This window comes from Mustela lutreola, chromosome 17 (assembly GCF_030435805.1).
Source record: "Mustela lutreola isolate mMusLut2 chromosome 17, mMusLut2.pri, whole genome shotgun sequence".
In the NCBI taxonomy this organism is placed as follows: domain Eukaryota; kingdom Metazoa; phylum Chordata; class Mammalia; order Carnivora; family Mustelidae; genus Mustela; species Mustela lutreola.
The window spans coordinates 6,796,627-6,823,373 of NC_081306.1; the positions used below are offsets into that span (position 1 = coordinate 6,796,627).

General features: G+C 47.2%; 1 protein-coding gene across 5 annotated transcripts in view; it reads left to right on the plus strand.

Moving 5' to 3' along the window:
- Nucleotides 1–26,229, plus strand: part of ARHGAP17 (Rho GTPase activating protein 17) — an 84,317-nt gene extending 58,088 nt beyond the window's left edge. The window contains exons 11-22 of one of the 5 annotated variants that reach the window (XR_009349399.1): nucleotides 939–1,050; nucleotides 1,610–1,691; nucleotides 4,020–4,100; nucleotides 5,409–5,522; nucleotides 7,629–7,720; nucleotides 9,440–9,596; nucleotides 11,319–11,549; nucleotides 13,743–13,906; nucleotides 17,195–17,815; nucleotides 19,156–19,191; nucleotides 20,923–20,971; nucleotides 25,331–25,468. Coding sequence is in view for 4 of the 5 variants with exons in the window: in XM_059155361.1 (XP_059011344.1) it covers nucleotides 939–1,050; nucleotides 1,610–1,691; nucleotides 4,020–4,100; nucleotides 5,409–5,522; nucleotides 7,629–7,720; nucleotides 9,440–9,596; nucleotides 11,319–11,549; nucleotides 13,743–13,906; nucleotides 17,195–17,815; nucleotides 25,331–25,461 (1,785 nt within the window). In the remaining variant the exon portion in view is untranslated. Of the gene's footprint in view, nucleotides 1–938; nucleotides 1,051–1,609; nucleotides 1,692–4,019; nucleotides 4,101–5,408; nucleotides 5,523–7,628; nucleotides 7,721–9,439; nucleotides 9,597–11,318; nucleotides 11,550–13,742; nucleotides 13,907–17,194; nucleotides 17,816–19,155; nucleotides 19,192–20,922; nucleotides 20,972–25,330 lie in introns of all 5 variants that reach the window. The other 4 variants (XM_059155362.1, XM_059155363.1, XM_059155361.1 and 1 more) reach the window with 4 other exon arrangements.
- Nucleotides 26,230–26,747: the final 518 nt, after the last annotated feature.

A 26,747-nucleotide genomic window follows, 5' to 3' on the forward strand; every position in this document is an offset into this window, starting at 1 on the left:
CCTGCTGAGCAGAGAGCCCAATGCGGGGCTCGATCCCAGGACCCTGGGATCATGACCTGAGCCGAAGGCAGAGGCTTTAACCCACTGAGCCACCCAAGCACCCCAGATGGTCACAGTTTTAAAAGTGGATTTGCCACTGGCTCTAGTGGGTAGAGACTTGGGCTGCTGCTAAAATGTCTAACAATGTGCAGGACAGCCCCCCACAACAAAGAATTACCTAGCCTGGAATGTCAGTATTACTGATTGAGAAACCTTGCCTAGATTAAATTTACTTAAAACACACATCTTATAACACCTGGACCAGTGTCTTCATAGTCCTGCCTTTCTTGGTTGACCTTCATGTGTTTTTCTCTGAGTAACTTTTAGGGCAATGAAAGTGACAAGCAGCCTAGTCTAGCAACTTTTCATGAGATGTCAATTAAAAAAAAAATCCTAAATTAAAAAAATCTGTAGCAGTCCACCTTGTGGAAGTTTAAAATATTGCATTTCTTTTCTTTTAAAAGATTTTGTTTATTTATTTATTTGATACACAGAGAGAGAAAGTACAAGCAGTCAGAGGGAGAAACATGCTGGCTGCTGAGCAGGGGGACCGATTCAGGGCTTGATCCCAGGACTGACTGAGCCACCCAGGTGCCCCTAAAATATTGCATTTAAATAGATTTCTAATAGGCACAGATATTTTAGCAATGGGCCAGGGCAAGAGCTCGCACCAATCAGGAATGAATTGCTCTCTGCCTATCTGTCTGCCCCTCTGCCTGCCTGTGCTTGGTCCATCGTCCTTCCCGGTCACCCTGCAAGGCAGGCAGCATCCCCGCCCTCACAGATGAGGTGTCTGGGAGTCGGGGCTGGGGTGGAATGCTCTTCATCAACTGTATGCTGCTGCTCAGCATAAAGCCCACAACTTGAACTTGCCGCTCATGGCCTTTTGTTGTCTTTAGGGCCTTTTCCGAATTGGGGCTGGGGCCTCCAAGTTAAAGAAACTGAAAGCTGCTTTAGACTGTTCTACTTCTCACCTGGATGAGTTCTACTCTGACCCTCATGCTGTTGCAGGTGAGCTGTGAGGAGTCGCCCTCACGGGGGTGGGTCCCATCTCAGACACATCACCATTTAAAAATCCAGTGTTCATTTTCAGATTCTGATAAAATTGAAATGGTCTCCCTATATAGGTTTAATTGGACAAGCTGAAATGACAAATACAACTGAATAAGGGTACACACACACACACACACACACACACCCCTTTTCCTGTTTTGGGGGTTTCTTTGTTTTCCTGATTATTAAGTAAAGGTGGAGAAGGTAGCTTCTAACCCAAATATTTGAAGTCCTGCTTATATTTCCTTCCCTTTTTTCTCCTTCATAGTCTAGATCTGCCTGGGAAATGATGTCCATTAGGTTACTTTGAAGCTAATTTTATTTTCTACTGACCCCTTAAATCTATTTTGCAAGGGCCAGGATTTGTTTTAGGAACACCCCATGCTCTGTAACTACTCCCGCTGATTCATGGCTTGTTTCAGATATTCTCGGCAGGTTGTAACTGAGATATTTCAATTTGCAAAAATAATCCATCCCGAGATTCCCAGGCTTACCCCTTGGATGTTAACAATTTCAGGTGCTTTAAAGTCCTATTTACGGGAACTGCCTGAACCTCTGATGACTTTTAATCTGTATGAAGAATGGACACAAGTTGCAAGGTAAGTTTAAAGAACACAGAGTTTTCAAAGTTAAAGGAAATGACAGAATATTATATCCCCTTTGTGAATCACCTTACTCTCGGGGTCATAAAATAACATTAAAATAGCACATGTGTTAAGTAATAAGTGCCTCAGTTCTTACGTGTTGGGTGAAAATATGGAGTAGTATTATTAGTGTGGGAATGTGAGCACTTAAGCACTGGCTTCAGTTTGCATGATGTATATGGATGAAGACATGTAGTGGGACCCGTATTACTAGAGCAGCTGGTCTCAAACCCCTTTTAGAGGGAGGGAAGCCCTATCATGGGCTGTATGACAGATGTCATACTGGCCAGCGGCAATGTGCCTGGCAAGACGTGGGGAAGCTCAGTTGTGCAGTAAAACAGTGTTGACAGTACTAGTTAACACTTACTGTGTGCTTAGTACCTACTAATTTTAATACCCATTACCTCCTGTCATCCATGATCAGCGACGTAAAAGACAGATGTGGTTTGCAGAAACCGAGGCGGGGGAGGCACGGGGCCCAGGGAGCAGCGGGTAACTTGCAGAGTGGGAATTCAGACCCAGACCTGTCTGCCCCAAAGACTCTATATCCCTGTTCTTCGCTCCTCCTCCCCCATGCCCAGCTTTCGTGCCAGAAGCTGTTGGCAGCCTTGTCCTAAAAGCCCCAGGGGCTTCTCTCTGGCCGGCCAGCCTGCTTCCTTGTTAACCTGTGCCTCATGGTTCTGACTCAGTTCCTCCCATAGGAGCCTAATTGCTCACCCTAAGGGAGAAGGAACAGATCTCCTTTCCCATCCTGTCCTTCCCCTGTCTTTAGCCATGTCACCCATTCCCAGCAGACGGGCAGCTGGGGCTGATCATTTAGTCTTCAGTGGCAGGTGCTTCCACCCCTATTAAGGTTTTTAAACTCAGAGTAAGGGACACCTGGGTGGCTCAGTCAGTGAAATGTCTGCCTTCGGCTCGGATCATGATCCTGGGGTTCTGGGATTGAGCCCCGCATTGAGCTCCCAGCTCAGTGGGGAGCCTGCTTCTCCTCCCTCTGCCTGCTGCTCCCCCCGCCCCTGCTTGTGCTCTCTTTCTGACAAGTAAATAAATAAAATCTTTAAAAAAGAAAAAGTCAGGGACACCTGGGTGGCTCAGTTAGTTAGGCGTCTGCCCCTTCCACTCAGGTCATGATCCCAAGGTCTCGGGATCAAGTCCCGCATCGGACTCTCTGCTCGGCGTGGAGCCGCCTTCTCCCTCTGTGTGCTGCTTCCTCTGCTTGTGCTCTCTCTCTCTCACTTTCTTTCTCTGACAAATAAAATAAAATCTCAAAAAAAAAAAAAAATCAGAGTAAGTTCACAGTCACGGTCATATACTTGGACACTGTGTGTGGCCCAGCCTATTGTAAATGTCCATTTTTGTGAGACTGAATAAATGGGCCCCGACAGCAATGTCGAGTAGGAGAGCATTCTGGGGTCTCCTCTGCTGGGTCGCCTGCTCTGCTCCTCCTGCGCCTGAGTCTTCTCTCGGTTCCAAGACTCCCAACACGGTTCCCATGAAAAAATACACTTTTCGAAGCAGGCATCTGTTTCTGGGGGTATGGATCCTCCGTATGTGAGAAAGGTCAGCATCCCGGTGACACAACGACTAGCCTCTAACATATAATTACGTTTACCCGCTACCTGCCAGTCCAGATTGGTCCAGTTGTGGAGGACATTTTAGGTCCAAAGGTACCTTGTGTGGGTGACTGCTAACACCCTCTCCAGCCCTCTTTTGTGTCGATGGAAGTTTGCACGTGGAAACCATAGAGTGGAAGAGCTCCTGTGACTGCTTCACAACAGATAGGGCTGCTGGGCCTGGAGCCTCTGGGTGGAGTTAAGGGCAGGAAGAGGCACGGGGGTTTGGGTGCCTGGGAGCTCGGCCAGCCCTGCTGTGGCTGGGCCAGCAAGAAATCTGGGCTCCAGGAAGCTGCTCGTGGAGATAGGCACCTTCTGGGACAGAGTTTTCATCGGTGTCTTGTCTCTTGTGTGCCAGGTGTGGGCACAGATGGTTTTGCGGGTTATACCTCTAGAACCTCCCCATCACTGGGCAGAATCAACATTCTTATCTGCAGGCAGGCACATCAGGAGACCGAGTCTTGGCGAGGCTAACCCATGGCTCAGAGTGAAGTATTTGACTCCATATGTATTCATTTCCAAACCCGTCCTATTTTCTAGCTGTGCTTTTTCTCTGTCATCGAGGGCATCGCTGTTCACGTAGCCTGTTATTAACCCAGGGGTTGCTAATGATGTGTCCTAATGAAGGGTTATGAATACGGGTTGCTTTTTTTTTTTTTTTTTTTCTCAGTGTGCAGGATCAAGACAAAAAGCTTCAGGATTTGTGGAGAACATGTCAAAAGTTGCCACCACAAAATTTTGTTAACTTTAGGTATGTATGACTGGTATCCTGCAAATTAAGCCAGCAAGCCACAGTGACTCTGGAGTGAAGAGAGGTGCCATCTGCAGCAGAGGTCACTCGGTCCAAGCACACCAAGCAAGTGCTTCGGAGAGGAACTGGGGGTTGCTGGCAGTGGGATTTGATGTATGTTATTGTGAAACATATCACCGTGTGACGTATCCGCATCTGGTCTGCATTAACAGCAGTCTCCTGGTCAGCTTACCACTGCAGCTACTAGGAGAAGGTTCTGGAAAGTTGGCCTGACTGGGTGTTGGATTTGGACCCAGCTCAGTCAGTAGAGCCCACAACTCTTGGACTTCAGGGTCGTGAGCTCAAGCCGTACATTGGGTGTAGAGCTTACTTAAATAAATTACCAAAAAAAAAAAAAAAAAGTCCAATATGTAAAAGGCAAAAATTAATCAACAATTCTATTTTCTGCAGTAGCCTTTATATATGCTATAGAATTTATTTTTAATAGAGTATAAATCATCCTATTAGATGAAATGTGCAGAATTGGAAATTACATATTGCATTGTGGAATTACTGTTTCTAAGAAAATTTACCGTGGAATACATTTCTAAAATTTCATCTCCACTTTCCTTTTGACCTAAAATATGACTTTGAAGAAGTGTAAAGAGAAGAAGGATAAAAGGCAGCCCACAGTATTGAAAACCAAAGAAAATGGTAGAAGAGGACTTGGTCCAAAATGACACATATTCTGCCGGTGAAATTTGTGGCATGTTATCTGACCTTTAATTTCAGTCCTGGGTTCTACCACTACCCTAAGCTCTATGGATATATTTAATTTATTTAATCAGCCCCCTTTTAATAGATAGTGAGGTTATTCTTAATTTTTTGATTTTATAGTGCTGTGCTTGTATAGGAGAGACTATAACTATACGATAAATTGGAGATTTTCATAATTACCACATATTTTCAAATACAGCTTTCTCTAAGCAATGTCCCTCTTCTTGTATCTTTTCATGCCTACATTAAAACATATCAAGCCACCTGTTAACCAGATTGTAACTTACTGAGGGGTTGATAGATAGGGCATAAAGAAGAAAGGGTGGGAAATACACAGCAAGTAGGGATTGAATCGTGGAGGTCTTCTTGTGAGCTGTTTTCCTCTTCCAAGCCCTAACGGAGTCTGTCGTCTGAAAGAGAGAGCACAGGACTTTGTAAGATACAGAACCTGAGCCAGATTCTGATTCGACTCCACTCTGCACTTAGCACCAGAGCAACCCGGGGCTGGAGGATGCTGTTCCTGCAAATATTTTCTTCTCTTTTCTCCCCCAGGTATTTAATCAAGTTCCTTGCAAAGCTTGCTCAGACCAGCGACGTCAATAAAATGACTCCCAGCAACATTGCAATTGTGTTAGGCCCTAACTTATTATGGGCCAAAACTGAAGGGTAAGTGACCTCTCCCCACATCACAATATTTTAATCTTGTCTTTGTGCCGCAGGGGGACAGACCCTGTTCCAGGGTAAGGTGCCCTTCCAGACTTGCGCTTATGAGCCTGGTCTCTCCACATAGCGGACATTCTCGGGACACTGTCATGAGCTGGACCCCGTCCTAGAGGCCAGTCCTGCGTGCAGTCCTCAGAGGGCCCTGCTGCTGGGCAGGCAGGCAGCTGAATGGCCGTGGCACCGGGGCTGCCATAGACCTTATAAAGCACGACGGCCACAGTGCATATCAGAGGAGCACAGCTCAGGGTGAGAAGTGCAGGGAGAGCCCTGCAGAGGAAAAGGCACTTGGGTTGTGCTTGGATGAACGAATAGCTTCCTGCAGGTGTGGCCCAAATGAGCAAAGGCATTGTGTGTGTGAAAAGGGCCTGGTGGTGGGGGTGGTGTCACATGGTCTTGTATGGCCCGAGCACTGGGGCCAGGAGACTGTGCCCAAGGAATATGAAGCCTGAGCCAGGTTCTGAAGGGCCTTATGTATCTGGTGGAGGTTTTGGAACTTATGTTGGGTCATAAATGGTCAGGGAGGCATCAAGGTTTCTTTCTTTTTTTTTAAAGATTTTATTTATTTGGGAGAGAAAGAGAGAACGAGAGAGAGAACATGAGAGAAGAGTGGTTAGGAGGAGAAGCAGACTCCCCGCTGAGCAGGGAGCCCGATGTGGGACTCGATCCCAGGACTTTAGGATCACGACCTAGCTGAAGGCTCAACCAACTGAGCCACCCAGGTGCGCATCAAGGTTTCTAAGCAGAAGAATGAGTTGATCAAACTGCATTTAAAAAGATAATTTGCGGACGCCTGGGCAGCTCAGTAGGTTAAGCGTCTGCTTTTGGCTCAGGTCATGATCCTGGGGTCCTGGGATCAAGTCCCACATCAGACTCCCTGCTCAGCGGGGAGTCTGCTTCCCTCTCTTCCATTGCTCCTGCCCCCTGTCCGTGTTCTTTTTTGTTGGCATCGAGAAATGCAGATTGAATAGAAAAGAGGGGTCTGGGAGCCCAGGTAGAGAGCTCCTGGGAAATCACCAACATTGGTATTTACTCTGGGGGCATCATAATGACCTCTTTTAATCCTCACAAGTAACCTTTTTGAAGTAGGTGCTTCTGTCTTCATTCTTACAGGTGAGGACAAGGAACTTGCTTAAAGTTTGCTTAAAGCAGGGAAGTGGCGGGACCCACAGTCTGCATCCTGAACCTTCCTCATGCTCCTGTGACCCCCATGGTTGGGCTCTCCCTAAATGTCAGGCCTTTGCAGCTTTTGGGCTTCTGTGATATTCTGACTCTGAACTGGAACGTGAGCTCCTTGACACTAGGGATAACAACTCTTACCTGTTTTCTTCCTTTTGAACCTTGGCATTTGCACCCTCAACTTCCAAACCTGCATCTTGGGACCAGGCCACAGATGTGACAGCCTTAATTAGTAGTTTGTGTAAACACAGGGCTCAGGTTCTCCGATGTAACGTGCACACCGGAACAGTGCACACTCTCGCTTATATTGTGGGCAAAGCTGTCAGTGGTGTCTTGGGTCGTATGAGATGACTACCTTGGGTAATACTGTTCCAGTGGGAAAATGCCTGGTTGCAACCCTGTTCCAAACCAACATAAAATCAGCATTTGGACACACCATTAACCCAGCGCATGCAGACTAAGGAGTGACAGCCGAGTCAGGGCGATTTCTCCTCTTGGGGTGTCACTGCCACACGCTGAGGCCAGAGCCCCATGGATCTAGTTTTTGCATTTGTGTGTATTTTCTTGTTTAAAGTAACTAAATTGGGGGCACCTGGGTGGCGCAGTCAGTTAAGCGTTGGAGTCTTGGTTTCCGCTCAGGTCACGATCTCCAGGTCCTGGGATCAAACCCCGTGTCGGGCTCCAGCTTGGCAAGGAATCTGGTTGAGATTCTCCCTCCCTCTAGTTCTCCCACTCATACGTGCTCGCTCGCTCTCTCTCAAATAAATAAATAATCTTCAGAAAAACCCCAAAATAATTAAATTGCTCTGACACAACCTGCAGAAATTAGAGGCTGCCTGCGGAAAGTGGTCTAACTGTGAATGTCCTTTGCAGAACTCTGGCTGAAATGGCAGCGGCCACCTCTGTCCACGTGGTTGCAGTCATTGAGCCCATTATCCAGCACGCCGACTGGTTCTTCCCTGAAGGTAACGTAACTTTTCGACTTCACGGACTGCCCAAACAATACAATGATGGTATAGAAAAATTTTTAAAGAAGAAAATGCTTCAGTAACCCCTTCGCAATTCCGTGACTGGCTCACGTTTATTTTTAAACCCCCTTGCGTGCGTCCACATTATTTTGTATTTCTCTTTGTTTCACTTCACCCCGGGGGTGTCCACTCAGCCAGTGTGCACTCGGTACCCCCGGCGCTATGTCTGCCGGTGAGATATGCTGTCTGCCATTGGAGAAGAAGCATATACTATCCCACCTGTTAGAAGGAAGGGTGGATGGTTATACAAACTCAGATGTTGGGCACAAAGAACCAGAACCGCTTTCGAGAAGGGGTGACACCGGATATGCAGTTTTCCACTTGGAAGGCAGCTTTTTGCTCCGGTGGCCGGAGAGCCGGGTTTTTGTAAAGGTGGAAGATGAAGCTGGATAGGTTGATTGGAGCCATTTTGTGAAGGTGGGAGTTGACTGTGTCAGAGAAAGAGGATTTCAGGCAATAGGGAACAGGTTTTCAAACTATATTTGTTGTAGTCCTGGGATCTTCAGAGGTGCCATGAACCCCTTCGGGGACACTGCTAGGGCAAGCTTTGTGAGTCCAGACCTCCTGCCCCGTACTTTGCCCAGAGTGGCCCCACTGTCACCTCCCGTGACTCCAGGGCGAGCTCGTTTCTCCTTTCCCCGGGTCTCCTCACCATTGAGAATCACGCCTCACTCATGGAGGTTCTCAACAAGTACATGACACGTGGATGAAAACTGGCATTTTGCCCAAGATTTCTTTGGGAAAACAAATCTTAGAAAAACTGCTATAGGCAGTATGGAGTTGCTGTTGCCTTTTATTTGCATTTTATATCAAACTGTAAATACCTTTCTTTTTTTAAGTAATCCATGCTTATTGTCTTCTTCCATATTCCATGATTTTTTAAAATTTTATTTAAAAAATTTCTTTTTACAAAGAAGAAAGCAGAGGAATTGTGTAACTTATATTCTGAATTATACCCTGTCCTTATCTCAATTTATTTCCTCCCCCTGGCTTGGCAAACTGTTGAGAAGATGAGGGGGCAGGGGGTTGCACTTGTGAAACAGCTGGGAGTAATTTTTAAGCCTCGTGTGCCCATATGCCGTACACCTTATGTGCTGGCCAACCTCGTCTCATGGCGCTTCACTTGACCACGCTTCCTAGATGTTGCATTTATTTTACAAGTTGAAGGTTGGTGGCAGCCCCGCCTTTGCTGCCATTTTTCCAATAGCATTTGCTCATTTCATGTCTCTGTCCCATTTTGGCAATTCTTGCAGTATTTCCAACTTTTTCCATTCTCGTTATATTGGTTATAGCGATCTGCGGTCAGTGATTATAACTCCCTGGAAGTTCAGATGATGGTTAGCCTTTCTTAGCAATAAAGTATTTTTTAATTAAGGTCTGTGCCCTGTGTTTGTAGACCTAATGCTCTTACACATGGCAGCACAGTACACACATAACTTTGATGTGCCCTGGGGACCAGAAGAGCCATTTGACTTGCTTTATTGTGATACTCACTTTAGTGGATTGTCCATTTCATCATGATATTTGCTTTATCATCACGCTCGCTTTATTGCGATACTCACTTCAGTGCAATACTTGCCTTATTTCAGTGGTCTGCACCAAACCTGCCTTGTCTCTAAGGTGTACCTGCACGTTTGTTTCTTTTTCTCCTTGCAGAGGTGGAATTTAATGTATCGGAAGCATTTGTGCCTCTCGTCACCCCAAATTCCAATCACTCATCTCACACTGGAAATGACTCTGACTCAGGGACCCTCGAGAGAAAGCGGCCTGCCAGCATGGCGGTCATGGAAGGGGACTTGGTGAAGAAGGAGAGGTGTGTTTACAGCTGTTCACTTTCCTCCAGCAGCAGATGTCACATGGAAGAATTATTAAACCCTCAGGATCTGGTACTGCCTCAATGGACCTGTAGTATGAGAGTGGCCCACGGTGCACCCATGACTGTTAGGTCCAGATATTTCAGGAATTCCGCTCTAGTTCGTTCCAAACGTTAAACGTGACCCCCCAAGGCAGACACGTAGCTCGTCAGTACACATCTGTTGCATATGCGTCCAAGCTTCACCTGCTCTGTGATAAGCATCATACACATGCTACGAAGTCACTTAAGTGTACTTGATGGGGGAAAAGGAGAGGGTAAGTGGGAGGAAATTTAAGTGTTGTGGACAGATAGGAGAATAATCCACCTCGCACCAGTGAGTTGTCGGATGTGGTGTTTAAAGAGACCTATTTTGGGTATAACTTGGCCCTTCGTGGAAGCCAGAGCTGAATTTGGTGTTCAGCTGGAGGTACTTCTCTATTTGCCAACCATGGAGGAAAAAAGACAGCTGCGTGGGCATTAGTGAGAGACGTCAGTCTCTGTTCTATGCTCCACGGGCGAGTGTAGTGGGATTTTCAATGCTTAATGAGGCTGTTTATGTTTTGTGCCTGCAGAGGCCAACCATTAAGTCCGTATGATGAAATGCCACTGTGTTCACCCGAAAGGTTAAGTTAGGCCTGCGGAGTGACGTGCTTCATGCACACACACAGAATAACATCACCGGACACAGTTTTACAACTAAACCAGTAAACAGATTCACAACTAAATTTCATAGTTTTTTTCATTGCCTGATCTTATAGTGAGCTTTGATTTTTTTGTTTTCCTTTTGCTTTGTTGTTGTTTTGTCCAGGCGAAGGCCAATACTTTACGTTCCTATCTGTCCCTCTGAAACCCACATTTCTTGTGTGCAAAAGTTTTACTTCTCTGAAGCCCCAGTCACACAGTAGGTCCTGCTTCCTGATGACACACTGGCCACCGCACAGTTTAGCCTTCATGTATTTGAAGTCACAAAATGCAGCATCGTGGCCGTGGTTGGCACATGCAATCCTCGGTTATCTCCCGGGGTAGGTTCTTCCTGCCAGCTGACCCAGCACACATGAGCTCAGGGAGCCACACATGTTTACTTTTCAAACTGAAAAGCCTGAGAGTTCCTCCATCACATAAGTTCACTTACGCGAAAAGTGAATTTTCCTTCTCCCCGTCTTCCAACCACCATCTCCTTCCCGAAAGCAGTGATTTTTTTTTTTTCCCTGGGATCAGGAATCCTCTCAGATCTGTTCTTCACATGTACCCACACTAGGGCTCGTAAACCTCAGCCAGGGAGGCAGTGTGGTGTGATGTCCTGATGCTGCCCTCGGCTGCCACCCCGTCCGCCAAACACATGGAAGTGAGGAGGCCACTGGGTGGTAGGCGAATGGGCACGCGGACGTGATGTCCCCCACTCCATACAAGGCCTGTCCACGGACTTTCAGCTGTTCACACCCGAACTGAGACAGGACATTGATCAGTACCAGGTCTGTTGCTTGCTCAGGTTTAAAACCAAGGCAAGCTGCTTGCCTCGATAATAGCAATGACCATTCGTCTGGTTCTTGCTGCCTCACTGCATGCGGGGCAAGTCGGGTGGCTCTTGCCGTGTGCGGGTTGTAACACGTGTGGAGTGATGGACTTCTGTCTCACTAGTCGGCTTGCATGCTGTGTTGACTGTTTCTTCTTTCTGTGTAGCTTTGGTGTGAAGCTTATGGACTTCCAGGCCCACCGGCGGGGTGGCACTCTAACTAGAAAGCACATAGCCCCAGCTTTCCAGCCACCACTCCCGCCCACAGATGGCAGCACCTTGGCTCCTGCAGGCCCAGAGCCCCCTCCCCAGAGCTCTAGGGCTGAAAGCAGCACAGGGGGTGGGACGGTCCCCTCCTCTGCGGGCACACTGGAGCAGGGGCCAAGCTCGGGCGACAGGTAAGAAGACCAGCTTCTGCTGGCAGTGGGTGCTCAATGCCCCAGCCCTCTTGCAGGTGCTGGCCTACGGGCGTAGCCTCCATGCCCACAGAACTGCTCGGCGTGGAGTGAACCAGATCTGCCTTCCCTCTTCTGGTTGGCAAAGGATGGGAAAAAAGACTGTACATTGCTTGCTCTTGTTCCTGTTTTCCAAAAGAAGCAACGCTTGTTTGCATTCTTTACCATCCTGCTTTGGTGCTGGAAGCCAACAGGTGGCTAGCTCTATTACAAACCCCTTTTCCCTGTTTGATGTCTACTCAGTGTTCATTTGCCATGTGCTTTTGTCATCTTGTACACTAAGTAATTAACACTTGAATGTAATGAGTTACTTAGATTAGAGCGTTGCTGGTATTCAGTCATTCACCCACGCACCCATCCATCTGTCCATCCTTCCCTTCATCCACCTATTCATCCGTCCGTCCGTCCATCCATCCATCCATCTGTCCATCCGTCCACCCACCCATCCAGCCATCTGTCCGTCCATCCGTCCACCCACTCACCGATCCATCTATCTGTCTGTCCATCCGTCCACCTACCCACCCATCCATCCATCTGTCTGTCTGCCCCTTGGTCCACCCATCCGTCCATCAGTCCATCCATCCGTCCGTCCATCCATCCACGCATCCACCCATCCAATCAGATTTACTGAGTAACTGTGTGCTGGGTGCCGTACCAGGCACAGTTGGTGACTGAGACCTCCCCCACCCCTAGCTTTCAGTCTTACAGGCAAATTGATTGGCAAATACAAGGTAGAAAATACGATGATGGACTTTCTTAAGAGGCCCTTTTGTTGCTTAACATTTTTTGTTGTTGTTGCTTAATCTTTTGATTAGCCACCTGGAATGGGGTACAAGGTACAGCTGTAAGGAAGAGTGCCTTTGAACCTGAGATTTCATCTAATCTGCTTGAATTCACTTCCCCACCAGAGGCCACTTTAGGTGGTATGCCAAATAGTGCAGGACTAGAAGTTCTGTAAAAGAGAAGTCCCTCTACGGAGTATGTGCTCCGATTTTTCTGGTCCTTTTCTCTACTGTGGCCATCTAGAAAGCACTAAATAACCACATATAAAGTAAAATACATGCATGAAACAAGGATCCAGCTTCTCTGGATGGGGAGGGAGTGCCTGGTGGGGTGTGACGCCAGCTGCTTAGGAGATGAGAATCAGGTTCCAGCCTCACAGCTGAATTCAGGTTGCCCTATATATTCCTGAGCTCCTTTTTACTCACAGAATTAGCTGAAATTCACGTTTTGGTTCAAAATCACAAAGGCCTCTACCTCCCCAGGCTTCCTAGGCACATCCTGAGCTCCATGATGTCTTGTCGAAACTGTCGCTCCACACACGTCTTTGTTTTAGCTCTAATTTTTTTGTTTGAGGGAAAAAAAAAAAAGTATTTGCAGGCTCAAACATTTTTCATTTACCTGTAGCCTTTGGTTTGCTTAATCAAGGCTAAATGCATTAAGACAATAACTAGAATGCCCTGCAGAAGGACAAATGGAATGTCAGTCCTCAATTTACTTTTGTTTTTTGTGCCCTGTGGGTATTTTTGGCGTTCACTCTTTGGTGACCCTGACAAAATGCAGCTGTAAAGCTTAGTGTACGAAGTTCTGAGCCAGGAATTGGCCCGTGTTCTGGTCTCTGTCCACCCTGCTGCCAACCAGCTCCGGGCTGGGAGCCATCGCTGAGTCTCAAGGGTTACTCTTTCCTAGAGTGCAAACGATTGATAATAACCAAGCACTTTATAGTTTAGACTGTTGGGATCTTGCCACAGCTTTGCTTTGTTTTGTACACTGTGTGTGTCATATCTCATTCTTTGGAAGTCCAGAAGCCCTTTCATGTTTTTTTTAATACTGCCCAATTTAAGTACAAGCAAACTAGAAACTCCTTGTTGGCCTCTATCAACTGGCGTGTCTCATGATATTCAAGTAGCTAAATAGCTAGAAGACAATGGAAGCAGTGAATCTCCTAAAATATTTAGCTCTGTGTGGCCCCAAATAAACAGTGGCTTTGCAGACCCAGTGCAAATTATCGAAAATTCCTGATGCCCTCCGTGCCTGTGGAGGTGTAAACTCTGGTGGAATCTGGTGTTTTGAGAGCATGCTGACTGACTTTCGCAGGGAGTACCTGACATCTAACTTGACTTCTGCTCTCCGTAGTCCACCAAAACCCAAGGACCCCGCACCTGCCCCTGCCCCAGCGAGAAACAGCAATCAGATGGCCACTGGCCAGAACCAGACCCAGACCACGGCTGGCTCCCATCAGCTCTCTGTCAGCCCAGGGCACAATTCCGCAGGCCCTAGCCCGCACACTCTGCGCCGAGGTAAGTAGCCACCTTTACTCCTTCCCCTTACGGAGGGATGTGCAGACTTCCTTGGGTTTAGCGCAGGGATTCACGGTGCAAGGCTTTCCAAGAGAGCATCTCCATGTCTGTTACAAAATGGCAAGGAGAGGGCCACCTGGCTGGCTTCGTCGGAGGAACACCTGACTCTTGATCTTGGAGTCTTAAGTTCAAGCCCCACATTGGGTGTAAAGATTACTTTAAAAAAAAAAAAAAAATGGCAAGCAGAAAAATCAGTCATTTAAAAGCAAAATCATTAAAAGGAAGTGAACTAATAGCTGAAAGGCAGGCATTTAGGAATATGTTTAAGCCACAAAGCCTAACAAACAAAAAGTTGTTTCTTGTCAACAGTGCTCCCAGTTTTCCAGGAATCTGGTATTCCAGCCCTGCCCTCTGCTTGGAAACCACCCCAGCCTCTATCTAGCCAGGTTCTGCAGATCTGTCAGCCACTGTAACCTCTAGATTGAGGTCAGGGCTTTCTGGGTCCTGAGTGCTGTGTGATCTGAATCGTTCCCACCCATATCCCTACCGTCCTCTGCTCAGCAGTTAGGGAGGTTGTGCTAAAACACGGCAGATCGTGTCCTCTCTCTGTTGAAACTCTCCCTCCAGTGGCTTCTGTGCAGACCTCCCCCGTGTGTAGTGGGACCTGCTTTGGGGCCCTGCACTTATCACGCCCCTCTTTCCCCAAACTTCAGCACTGCTGGTCTGCTTGCTCTCTGTTCCTGGGATGCACTGACCTCATTCCCCTCTTCCTTTTTCTTTTTTTAAGTTTGTCAGAGAGAGAAAGCACAAGCAGAGGCAGTGACAGGCAAAGGGAGAGGGAGAAGCAGGCTCCCCGCTGAGCCGGGAGCCCAAAGCCGGACTCAGTCCCAGGACCCCAGGATCATGACCTGAGCCAAAAGCATATGCTTAACCAACTGAGCCACCGGGTGCCCCTTTTATGTTTAAGTCTTTAATCCATTTTGAGTCGACTCTTATTTATGGTGTAAGATAAGGGTCCACTTTTATTCTTTTGCCTGTGGATATCCACTTTTCCCGACACCACCTGTTGAAGAAACCATGCTTTCCCGATTGTGTGTCCTCAGTGCCCTGTCCAAGATCAGCTGGCCGCATGTACACGGCCTGATTTCTGGGCTCTCTACTCTGGTCCACACGTGGTTCCTTAGCATTCAGGTCCCAGCTCAGAGATTACCTGCCCTGTGAGCCCTCCCTGTCGTCCCACTCTGACTAAAGCCCAGCCCCATCTCCGTGACTCACCGAGTCTTCTTCTGTCACATCACTCTCTTTCAGGGCATGTTCCCCTTGATCGGAAATTTTTAAATTTAATTTTTTACCTTGTTGCTTTGTCTTGGACAAGGTCCACCATTCTCGCCCTGGCACCCGACGCCCCTGCCGCCTCTCCTCATTGCCTTGGCACCCTTTCATGCCAGGAATGGTCTTTTATTCAGTGTGAATTTACAGTTCTACCACTCAGAACAGAAAGCTAGACATTTTTCTTTTTAAGTTGCTTATGGTAACCAGAGTATGGCTGCTCTTCCAAAGAGTCCTTTCTTTGTCAGCTGCATAGTTATTTCTGTGGGAAAAGGTCTTCCAGGGTTCAAGGTCAAAAGTTCTAGGCCAGCATAGCAGAACCAACTTTATACCCTTTTCATTCTTGAATTCTGAGCCCTGTAAGTGGAGAGCCAGCCAGTGTAGGAAGGAGAAAGGAGCTGAAAAAGAGACCAAGGAGTCCATAGAACATGGTTGTGAGCCTCTGTTCTGCCAGTTACTGGCTGTGTGATCTTTTGCAAATATTTGACTTCTCTGAACCTCAGTTTTCTCTACCATGATATGGGTATAACAATGCCTGTCCTGCAGGGAGCTAATGGGACTTAAGCGAAGCTTAAATGGAACTTCAGTTTATGTAAGGGGCCTAATTTGGTACTAGTGATGTGGGGTAAGTGATGCTCCTTAATTTCCCTATCGCTTTTCGGGAAGATTAGTAGGACCTCAGTACAATTTGAAAAATGCTAATGTCTCCCCTTACCGCCCATCTCTCCCAGCCCAAAACCAGGTCTCCGTGTTTTTGATTTCACCCTCCTCAGTACCAAATTCTGCCCCCTGGCCTCCTCACCCCCTTCCTGACGCTGATCTCAGCTGGTGTGGAGAGGGTAGTGGTTTGCTTCATCCCTCTTTAGAGAAATCTAGCTAAGACAACTCTTCCAGACTTACTTGTACTTCTATCCAGAGCATATCTGCTAATTCAAATGATTCCAGAATTGGTAGAATTTCTGTTATTAAAAAAAAAAAAAAATTAAGCCCTCTAGAAGCCGGCTTAAGGCAAGGGGCCATGGTGCATATACAGGCAGATCAGTCGTGCTTGGGGGTCACCCTCTTCTAGCTCCTCTTGCTTCTCCCCGATTCTTCGGGCGGGCAGGACACTGACAAGTGGGCAGCTCAGTGGCCTTAGAGCATCGAGTCCATCTAGGGAGGTGGCTCCCTTCACTTAATTCTCTTCATATTAAACTTTTCAAATGACAGACCTCGGGGTACCTGGCTGGTTCCATCAGCAGAGCGTACAACTCTTGATCTCAGAGTCGTGAGTTCAAGCCCCACACTGGGTGTAGAGATTACTAAAAATTTTTAAAATAAAAAAATAAACAATGGGTCTTTAAAGATCTAAAGGTCGGTATGTATATAGAGTACTTTTTTTTTTTTTTTAACCGTAAACCTCTTGTTTGAGCAAATTTTAGATTTCCAGAGAAGTTGCAGAGGCAGTGCTGGTTGTTCCCAAATGCCCCTCACCCACTTCTCCGACTGTTAATGACCCAGGTCCCCAAGGTGTATTTGTCACCCCCCAGAAACCAGCCCTCCCGCTTTACTATGGACAAAACTCCATATTTTGTTCGGATTTCACCAGTTGTTCCACCAGGGGCCATGTTCTGTCCTGGGCCCGCTCCCATGCAGGAGGCCACGGTGCATGCGGCCGCCTCTTCTCCGGAGTCTCCTCTGGGCTATGACAGTTTCTGTCCTCCCTTGTGTTTTCGTGGCCTTGACAGCTTTCGGGGAGGGCCAGTCTGGCATTTGGAAGGATGTCCTCAATTCACGTTTGTCAGCAGCTGTTCACCTGGTTGGACTGGCCCGGGAGCCTTGGAGGAGGCAGACCACAGAGGTGAATGCCCTCCTGCTCGCATGCTTCCACCGGGAGCCCGGTATCAGCCGTTGTGAGATTCACCTCATAAAGGCGGTGCTGGCTTTACTCACTGAAAGATGTTTTCCCCCTTTGTGCAGCTGTTAAAAAACCTGCTCCTGCACCCCCGAAACCAGGAAACCCACCTCCTGGCCATCCCGGGGGCCAGAGTTCTCCAGGAACATCTCAGCACCTACCCAGCCTGTCACCAAAGCCAACCACGCGAAGCCCTTCTCCTCCCGCCCAGCATGTGGGCCAGGCCCCCGGCCAGCCCTGCACCACCTCACAGCCTTCTGCACCCCGGAGGTACTCGAGCAGCCTGTCCCCGATACAAGCTCCCAATCACCCACCACCGCAGCCCCCGACGCAGGCCGCACTGCTGGGGCACAGCAAACCGAGTAGCCAGGGCCCGCCCGCTCCCGTGGCTTTGCCCAGTGAGCCTGGACTTGAGCAGCCGCTTCACACCCCTCCCCAGACTCCAACGCCCCCCAGTACTCCACCTTTAGGAAAACAGAACCCCAGCCTGCCAGCTTCTCAGACCCAGGCGGTGAGTAATCCCGAGATGGCACAGCCACACACCGGAACCTTACCAAGACCAAGACCAGTACCAAAGCCAAGGAACCGACCCAGCATGCCTCCACCCCCACATCCTCCTGGTGCCCACTCGGCTGGGGATGGCACCCTCACCAACGCTGCTCCCACTGCCTCCAAAATAGTCACGGGTAAGTGAGAAATCAGCTCAGACCTTTCCCCCTTCCACACTACATCCAGACACTCTCCTTTCGTTTAGGCCTTGTTTTTCAGTGGGGGGCAGCAAACTGTACCCACTGGCCAGATCCAGCCCATAGCCCATTTTTGTAAATAAAGTTTTATTGGGACAGAGCCACTCTAATTTGTTAACAAACTGCCTTTGGCTGCTTTTTTGCTAATGTAATGGTGGTATAGACCTTTCAGAGAATATTTGGCTCACAGAGCCTGAAAATATTTAATACCTGGCCCTTGAAGTTGGCTGGCCTCTGACTTATAGTATCATATGTGTTTAAGACCTATCTACATTTACCTTTTTCCAAGTACAATGACCTAATTAGTGAAAGGTATTATACAACGTGAGCATGAAATTCATTTCTTAGCGATTTCCCCATTAAGATACTTACCTTCCTTCTAAAGCTAAAAATGTTCATAGTAAATGAAACATTTCAGACATAACTTTAAAAAACGTGATCTGTGCCCATTTGGATGCTCCAGGAAGGGAGGTCTTGGGTGTGAGCACATCAGAGCACCAGTCCTGAGTGTTGAGGGAGGGAAGGATCAAGAATTTTCCATAATTCCCATGGAAACCTGTTTCAGGTAGTGATGATTGTATACATTTCTGTGGGCTACCTAATGGGGTGTATTTTTTTTTTTAAGATTTTATTTATTCATTTGACAGAGAGAGATCACAAATAGGCAAAGAGGCAGGCAGAGAGAGAGAGAGGAGGAAGCAGGCTCCCTGCCGAGCAGAGAGCCTGATGCGGGACTCGATCCCAGGACCCTGAGACCATGACCTGAGCCGAAGGCAGTGGCTTAACCCACTGAGCCACCCAGGCACCCTGTATTTTTTTTTTTTAAGGGCAGTCTAGAACATGATCATTTTAGTTAATTATGATTTCTTTTCAAAGTTCCACCCTTAGGGCTCTAATACACTATTTGATTTAAGGATGGGGTAGATTGGGGGGGGGGGTTAATGTGTTTTTTAAAATGGCAGTTAGGAGCTTTGAATCACAACAGCTTAGTTTTAAATTTCCTATGTGGAGCTAGTTTTAGAGAAGCTGAAATATACCTCTTGGCTGACCAGCTGTACTACACATCTCTGCTGAAACGAGCCAGTGGTATCCCCCAGACTGGTACCCCAAATAATGATGGTTAACCAATTAGTCTTTCTTTTGATAACCCTATTTCTTTTTCAGGAATATACTGCATAAATGCACTGTTATAAATGGTTAATAATTTCTGATGATACTCCAGCTTCTACTTTTGAAAAACAAAGCCATATTGGTGTGTTTGTTTGTTTGTTTCCCAATAGATGCCCTCACAGGTGGGGAAGGTTCCCAGGACTAAGGTCTGTAACCACCCCCAAGCAGCTCGCTCCACAGCTCCAAATGCTCCTGCTTAGCCGTGTTTTGCAAATGTGCTTGTGACTCTGTGCTCAGGAGCAGCTCCTTGAGGCCCCTGCCACCGTTCTGTAGTGTTAGACAAATTCCTTATGCTGAGCTGCTGTGCTTGCAGTTCAAGAGGTAGATGTCCGTAGATTGAGAACCCAATTTCAAGCAACTCTCGTAAGATAGGAGGAGTGTCTTCTTTCTTGTTGGTAAGCCTTTCCTAAAGGGTCCTGCTCTTCTCAGGGATTTACCTGTCATTGATTGGCTCATCACTTCCAACCAAAGAGGACTCGGGTGCAGTCAGCCCAGAAAATTGTGTTCCCTGTGTCTTGAGCTTTAATTTTTTTAATTGTATCTTAAGTGCAAGTTAACCGCATGGAGCTTCTTAATTTGATGTTGGAAATTCTGAAGACCAAAAAAAAAAAAAAAAATTCCTCCAAAGATCCCACTAAATTCCTTTGCATTCCAGCATGCTTACATTTTGCTTTCTTAAACCATATGAGCTTTTCCAGGGGCACTGTGAGGCTCATCTAAATCCTGCCTTTGGGTCCGCATTTGGACACCATAAGGCTCTCTTTAAGGGTACCGTTGCTCTCATCCGCTGAGCTGAGCCTTAAACCTATGGTGGGCTACTTCGGCAGAGTATTCACAGCTTTGGTCTGAGTAAGACTTTCTGGAGAAATCAGAAAGGGAAACTAGAGTGTGACCTTTAGGACATGGAGGAGGGCACGGGGGTGAGTCCTCTTCACCACTCCCTATAACCCAGAGAAGCCTGGGGTTGCCTGACAGGGTGTGGAAGTCATATATAAGAGTGAAGTGACTAAGCTCTAATCAACATGTCAGTACTTGGGACACCCCAAACTTCTCCCCTCCACCTAGATCTTTCCCTCTTTTTGATGGAAAACTACAAACCAGAATCGTGTCTTTTGTTTAATACCATTCTCAGCTCAGGTGTCTTTCTTCCAGAAAGCCATCTTACTGACCCAGTACAACCCCATAAGGCTCTGTACTTTATAATTATCAGGTCAGGGAGATTTTATATGAAAACTACTTTTCCTTAAGATATTAATGAAGTATTTAAAAACCAATCTATGTTATGAACTCTCCTACACTCAAGAAATTCCAGGTCACCACAGTGAGCTCTGTATTGCAGAATTAACTTTCAGTTGCTTAAAATGGCCTGGACTGCCCCTGGGAACACACAGAAGGCCAGCATTTAGGGCTCATGAATCCTCTATTATTAACCATTCCTGGATATGGTTATTTTGGGTATTTGGGTATTTGGGTATTATGGCCATTGGGTATTTTAACATAACTTCCAAGGAAGGTGGTTCTTTATGACGACATCATGTTTTTACATGGAAAACCACGAACAGATTCCTAGAAACAGGTTATTTGTTTAGAGCAATTAATCCCCAAAAAGTAGAATTAAGGCCCGGGGCTTAAGATAAACTCTTGGGGGCAACTGTTGCTGCCGGGCACCTCTGGCCGCCAACCTGGGCCAGCTCAGCTGCAGCCCGGGGAGAACGGTGGGACTCTGATGTCACTGGAACCTCTTCTTGGTCATTACTGTAGAAAACACGACCCAGGCTTTTAGCTGCGAAAGTAAGAGAGTTTACATCTTGCTGTTTTTAAAGTAATAGATTCTAGCCAAGAGTGTTCTAATTTCAACATTTTATTAAATAATTTAGATGTATGACCTGCCATGTTCAGTAAGAACTGAAATTGGAATAATTAATGGTAAGGAAAAGGCACCTGATTGGCCAAAGCATTTGTGCTACTTGATGATCATGTTTGTGCACTAATGCCTGTTACTAACCGGGCACGCTCCCCCTGCCTGCTTGTATCCCTACTAATAGTGCATGTACTAATGGAGGCTGGCTTCGTTCATGCTTGCTGTCAATCACCCTGAGTACAAAGCGTGTCCACAGCATGTGTCAGGTGCTCAAGGGCTGGCCCTGTTACTTCTCTCACTCCTGTTCTTGTCTATACCGGGCCGGCTTGAGATGTAATAGAAAGAGGACCTTGTAGACTCGGATGTGCCTGAATTAGAATTGCAGCTCTGTGTAACGACCTGGCTGATGAGTAAGAGGGGGACACTTGGGAGAATTTCTCCTGAAGGGGTGAAATCAGATAAAATAAGAGAACATCTTTCAGTTCTTAATTTACACGGAGTCTTAAGTAAACGGTAGCCATTGATGATCATTTTTATCTTGGGAAAAAACAAATAGATGCTCAGAGTTATGTATTAGATTCATATGTCAACGCTTTAAAAATTCATATGTCCAGACACAGCCTTCTAGGGCTGGGGCTCAGTCATCCCTATTTAGATTTTTTTTTAAAGAATTTTTATTTATTTATTCGACAGAGATCACAAGTAGAGAGGCAGGCAGAGAGAGAGGAGGAAGCAGGCTCCCTGCCGAGCAGAGAGCCCAATTTGGGACTCGATCCCAGGACTCTGGGATCATGACCCAAGCCGAAGGCAGAGGCTTTAACCCACTAAGCCACCCAGGCACCCCTGCCCCCAATTTAGATTCTGATGCACTGCTTGGTTTTCCCAGTTCTTTTGTGGGTTAAAAAGACAATGCTCTGGAGCAAAAGACATTTCTTAATATTTTGTGATATTCCATGAGTCTGAGAATATCCACGAGGCCCCTATCCTCTGCACAACGGTACGCCGTATTGCTCTCGGGATCGTCCTTAAACAAACTCAACACACCACTAGTTCTCACGGTGTTCTTTTTTAAAACTGACCTCTTTTTATATCCTGAAAGACATGCATTAAAAAAAAAGCAACTAACCATGGATATTGAAGGAGATTTGGAAACTAGAAATAAGAAGGCAGTGTTTGTATTCTATTTGTTTCTCTACTCTAGTTTTTTTTCCCCCCTAGAAGTCCAGGGAGTGTATGATTCTAACTATTTTTCATATATAGATTTTGATCTTGCATTTTTTAATTTCACCTTACATTCTATGCTCCTTCCCATGTTCTGATGGAGTTTTAACAACCCATCTTTTCCAATGAATGTCTAACGTTAAGCAGACAGATTTTTGCTCAGAGTTGGACATTTCAGTGGCTTCTGAAGCAGAAGAAATAAACTTGCAGTTTATTTTTAATAACTAAACATCAGAATCATGTCAAGGTAAATATTAGAATCTTTGTAAAATAACCTTTCCCCCACTTTTTGCTACAATGAACCAGAGTGTCCAGACTCCTGCGTTATATCCTCAGAAGCTGTCTGCTCTGTCAGGACCCTCACCCGCGGACGCACTAAGTCCTGTGGGGCGGAGGGAGAGCACTACACCAATGAAAACCCAGGCTTCCAGGGTCCAGCCCATCTGGCTCTGATCCTGTGTGAGGAGCTGAGTCTCTCAGGGTCTCCCTTTCTTACCTCTACACTGGTTATACTAGTGCTGCTTTGGGGTCATTTCACAGAGGGCCAGTGAGCTGACGCGATGCTGTGTGTGTAGCCCCTGGGACCATGTCTGGTGTGTGGTAGCTGCTCAGTGGTGCCACCATCGTGATGAAGAGTAGCCTCCTTCTAAAAGCTAGCTCTGCACACACGCTGATTCTTCCTACTTCCTGTGTGTGAACAGATTTGCTGTCTTCTTTTTAAACATGGTTTAGCCAGCCTGGCTCTCTCGGTGGGTAGAGCTGGTAACTCTTGATCTCAGGGTCATGAGTTCAGGGCATGGAACCTACTTAAAACTTTATTTTTTTAAGATCTTATTTATTTGACAGAGAGAGAACGACCATAAGTAGGCAGAGAGGCTGGCAGAGAAAGAGAGAGGGAAGCAGGCTCCCTGCTGAGCAGAGAGCAAGATGCGGGGCTCGATCCCAGGACCCTGAGATCATGACCTGAGCTGAAGGCAGAGACTTAAGCCACTGAGCCACCCAGGTGCCCCAAAACTTTAAAATTATAATAAAATCATAAATAAAAATAAACTCAGCTGCCTTTAAAAAAATAAAAATGGTTCATGTAAGGGGCAGGGGGGTAAGGCTGGGAAATAATGTATCTGCCAACCTCAGGCAAACCAGGGAAGCAGGCAGGAGGCCTTATGTTCCCACCACACATTCTTCCCCCGCTGTAGAATTTTTGTATATTCATCATAAAGAGAATTTCAGGAAAGTACAAATCCAGAAATTATATGCGATGGAAAGGAAGGAAGGAAAAAGATCTGTCCTCTGAAAAGGGTCTGTGGCTGTTTGGTGTTGGTTTGCATGGAAATCCACATATTAACAAGTAGAAATCTAATCAGCATGTATAGAACCTTTGCATCACGCGTCCCCCACCAGGCATGGCAGTTGCATAGTCTCTGATAAACTCTTTGGGCTAAAAAGAGACACTCACTGGTTGCACCATCTGTCTTGTTGGGTTGGGGATTGAATTTGCAATGGATTTCTTATACCAGTCTTGTCTTGGAGACATGACTACTCTGCCTGAGGCTGTAGGAAGGGAGGATTGGAAAGATGGTTGAGCTGGAGGGCTCTTTGTCATTCACCCGTCCAACTGGCCGGCCACAACATTTATTGAGATTCAGCTATTAAGCAGCTACAGTTCTAGGCGCTGGGGATGCCCTGAGCTAGACAGACACAGTCCCTGCTCTTCGTGACTTCCTTTCTGCTGAGGTCAAGTCTAAGACATTGGGATCCCTGCTCCGTGCACACAGCCCACCCTTCCCTTGACTGCACCACTGGACACTGCAACTCAGCACAGTTCAGTTGGTTTTACCATTATCGTAAGACTGGAATTGTCAAGTGCATTTAGCCCTTGAACCCTCTCACACCTTGGCACCTCCACCATTCTAGAAATTTCTCTTGAGTTGTGGTGCACATGAAACCGGAAGAGCTGGGGCCGCCAACCCAGGAGCCCTTGTGAGAAAAGGTAGTAGATAGATCTTGCAGCTCAGAACTGTAGGGTTGTGCATGAGCAGGAAACAGTCTCAAAGCAGTGAGCCCCCTCCCCCCACTGAATGCACATGCGTGTGCCCCCAGCCTGCATGGAGAAGGAACAAGTGAAAGAGAAATTATGAGTAATTCTTAAACATATTGGGGAGACTCCCAGCATGCTCTAGCCCAGCAACGTGAAACTACAGCAAATCTGAACCTCTCCCTTCTCTCCTGCACCTGTCCTAAAACTGGGCCTCTCACCAGGCCCTCACAGTTTGCTCAAACACACACCTACTGGAGAAACAAATTCTGTCTTGATCGGGGGGCCATCTCCCCCACTGAACCCCCCGACTTCATTAAAGCTGGGTCTGGCTTGTTCACTGTTGTGCTGTCTCAGGTAGACACTCAGTAAGTACTTATTCATGAATGAATGCATCCGAGCTTCTCTGGCCTCACGAAGAGGCCATCCATGACAAGTGAAGATGTCTCTTGTGGGTTTTGAGGAGTGAGGGACTGACGGCTTGAGGTTTCCGGTTGCCCTCTCGCTAGAGGAATTCCCTCCAACATAAGACATGAAAAGAAACTTCTAAGTATTAGAAGGAGAAGAGAAAATCGGTATTTGTGAGAGGCTGGTGATCTACCTCAGTGATGGTCACCCAGGGGTTGACATCTGGCCATGTCTGGAGACAACGTTTGTCACAGTGAGGGTGAGAGGGCTGGCTGCCACTGACATCTCATGCATGAAGGGCAGGACGGCCAGGGCACAGGACAGCCCCTCAGCCCCGACTGACCCAGCCCAAAATGTCACTGGCGCTGAGGTTGGCATAGCATGAATTACAGGAGGACGGACTCCCGGCCCGAGAGGAGGGGGGCTCTGTCCAGTGAGGTGCACACAGCCCTGATTTGTGAAGAGGTTTTAGCTAGCGTGTTGGTGCAAAGAATGAGGTTTCCTCTCATCGGGCAGAACGAGCGCCCTGTCTGAGGGCTCCTGGGAAGGGCCACCAGAACCAGGAGATAGGGCTGTGCCACTCAGCTGCTCTGGGGTCTGAGAGGCTTGACTCAACTTCCAGGGGCTGACGGTGCCTGTCGTGAGCGAAAGTGTGTGTGCATGGGCTGACTCGGACTGTCCAGCTTCTCTTCTAGAGCGCCGGCGAGCGGCCTCGTGAGCATTACCATACGCTGACAGCATGTCTCCTGTTTTTGTCCAGACACCAGTTCTAGAGTTTCAGAGCCGCTTCGCAGCACCTATCCTGACATGCATTCAGACTCAGCCAGCAAAGACCTGCCCGGACGCATTCTGTTGGATATAGACAACGATACAGAAAGCACCGCCCTGTGAAGAAAGCACCGCCCCCTGCCCCGCCCCCTTCCACTGTGGAGCCCGGAACAGGGCAGGTGCATGGTTCTCTCCGCAGCCCAAACAGTGAAGAGCTTTCAGTGAAGGGAAGAAGGTCTGGCATGCAGGCCTTTGCCTTCCCACAGCCTCAGGAGAAGGTGGAGGCTGACACTTTAAGCTGAATGATCTGTGTCTTTGAAGAAGTTGGTTTTCTTTACACGGGAAAGAAATCATGCCAAAAATTTTTTTAAAAAAAATTTTAAAAAGAAAGAGAAAAAAAGAAAAAAGAAGTACCTAGAATGAAAGGAGTATTACTGCCGAGACGCGCCTAGGAAGCTTTGTCACTGCTGTTGAGGCAGGTGGCACAAAAGGCAATTTGGAATGAAGAAGAAGTAGTGCGTGAACAATCTATTTAATAAAATACATTTGCATTATGCAAATCGCCTACTTCCTGCTACTTGGACTTTCATTCTTATATATTAGGAGGGAGGTTCTTCTCCTTCACCATTGCTGCAGAATCGTTTTGTATGAAGTATGGTCGTCCCTCCCCGACCCCCTCCAAACCATGAGCATTGATGGTGACTGCTGGATCTGTCACCTCAGCAAGCTGGATGTGACTTGTGCCTTGTTGGATCGCCAGAATGTAGAAGGAAATGTACTGTTCTTTTTTTTTTTTTTTAAACAATGTAATTGCTACTTGATAAGGACCCGAACATTATTCTAGTTTCATGTTTAATTTGAATTAAATATATTCTGTGGTTTATATGAAAACTTTATAATTCTTGGAAGCAAAACTGTGGCGTATGTGTGTGTGTGTGTGTGTGTGTGTATGCACGCGCACGCGCACCTGTTGTCACCTCACCAAACAGAATTTGGCTGAGACCTCAAAGATCCCTGGGCCCCCAAAGTGCTTCTTGCACTTAATAATGTCAGTGAAAATATATATATACCTATAAACCCACTTCCCCCTGTATCTTAAATTTATTTTTGCTGAAGGCCGACTCTTCCTCTCTTCCTCCTCAGACGCCATCCACCTGCCCCAGACTGCAGATCGGGCTCCCTATAAAGACCAAGGGTGTTGGTATCGGTTGCTCATTGGCCTTGAGCCCCCTCTCCAGGGAGGCCACTGCCCAGGCAACTCTGTGGCACCTTGGACCTGCTCCCTCTACAGCTCTAGTGCTCAGGAGGAGAGCAAGATGCCATGCTTGCCAAGGAGATGGTGTGGGTGCCCGGGGACCAGGAAGGTCCGTGCTGGACATTCTCCCCAGAGTGGCACACATGTTTTGTTA